The 1617-nt window shown below is 31.9% G+C and overlaps 1 protein-coding gene across 1 annotated transcript in view; it reads right to left on the bottom strand.

Moving 5' to 3' along the window:
- Positions 1-684: 684 nt before the first annotated feature.
- Positions 685-1617, bottom strand: part of LOC106466592 (adenylyl cyclase-associated protein 2-like) — a gene marked incomplete at its 3' end in the record, with an annotated part of 12343 nt that continues 11410 nt past the window's right edge. The window contains exons 4-5 of the mRNA XM_022394620.1: positions 1030-1115; positions 685-813 (exon numbers count right to left, since the gene is read on the bottom strand). Of these exons, the coding sequence (XP_022250328.1) occupies positions 685-813; positions 1030-1115 (215 nt within the window). The remainder of the gene's footprint in view (positions 814-1029; positions 1116-1617) is intronic.

The raw sequence follows: 1617 nt of genomic DNA on the forward strand, positions 1-1617 counted from the left end.
TACACTCTACTTTACATTAATAACACACATACACAAGTGGCCTGAAACCTGCACTGTATTTGATGTCACTACACTCTACTTTACATTAATAACACACATCCACAAGTGGCCTGAAACCTGCACTGTATTTGATGTCACTACACTCTACTTTACATTAATAACACACATACACAAGTGGCCTGAAACCTGCACTGTATTTGATGTCACTACACTCTACTTTACATTAATAACACACATACACAAGTGGCCTGAAACCTGCACTGTTACCACTACATTTACCAACTAAACAAATACAAATTAAATTTAAAAAAGAGCAAGCAAAAAATTGCATACTGTTTCCATTAATATCATTAAAACAACAGTAATATCATGCTTTCCAGGATTTCCATATCCTGTACCGACCCTAAAATAAAATACCAAATGTTTCTGTATAATGAAATACACAGATCAGTGTAGCTGTATAATGATATATAATTATAAACCATTCGCTACGATCAGGTTTACTTCACAGAAGATGTACTTGGATAATTCAACAAATCTGACTCATCACCTGCTTATAAGATCTTTCTCACATTACGTATACAATACAATTAGGAGTAACCTATCCTAATGATAGAAATAACTGTTTATTTCTATCAGTATTTATTAACTATATTACCTTCACACAAAAAACAATTCTAATACCAATTAACAAAAGAAGTACTTACAGAAGAGTTCCAGCTAAGGCCAGTAGTATGGTACTTTTTAATGTAGGCTTGCAAATCATTCAGAAACTGTAGCCAGTTACGGGCCCAGTCAACATGGGTTTTCTCTCTACAGTAGGAAGAACTACAAAGTTAACTGCATAGGCAACAAATATATCGAAATTAAAAGATAGGTTCGACAATCGCCAAATTCTTTTATATTATTATTTTAAGAGGATGCTGTTTCGAGTAAGTGTTCTTCGTCAGATGGTTGTAAACTGTATGATCTGATGAAGATCACTAGTTCAAAACAATATATCAATAGCAACTGTGATAAATAACTTACTTGTCTTTGTAGTCCATTAATACTCTGTTGGTATAAAACTGACCAGCATCCAGCATTTCTTTCACATATGGTGCTGGAGCTGGAGCCTTAAAAAGAAGGAAAAACACATTCAGTAACTAATGTTGACCTGCCATTTATATAAACTTAACTTTAGAGTGATTTTATAAATATCCTATCAGTTAGTTGTTAATACTTATTTGTCAGGTATCCTATCAGTTAGTTGTTAATACTTATTTGTCAGGTATCCTATCAGTTAGTTGTTAATACTTATTTGTTAGGTATCCTATCAGTTAGTTATCAATACTTATTTGTCAGGTATCCTATCAGTTAGTTGTTAATACTTATTTGTCAGGTATCCTATGAGTTAGTTATTAATACTTATTTGTTAGGTATTCCAACAGTTAGATGTTAATACTTATTTGTCAGGTATTCTATCAGTTAGTTGTTAATACTTATTTGTCAGGTATCCTATGAGTTAGTTATTAATACTTATTTGTCAGGTATCCTATCAGTTAGTTGTTAATAATTATTTGTCAGGTATCCTATCAGTTAGTTGTTAATAATTATTTGTCAGGTATCCTATCAGTT

This window comes from Limulus polyphemus, unplaced genomic scaffold, assembly GCF_000517525.1.
Source record: "Limulus polyphemus unplaced genomic scaffold, Limulus_polyphemus-2.1.2 Scaffold2313, whole genome shotgun sequence".
In the NCBI taxonomy this organism is placed as follows: Eukaryota; Metazoa; Arthropoda; class Merostomata; order Xiphosura; family Limulidae; genus Limulus; species Limulus polyphemus.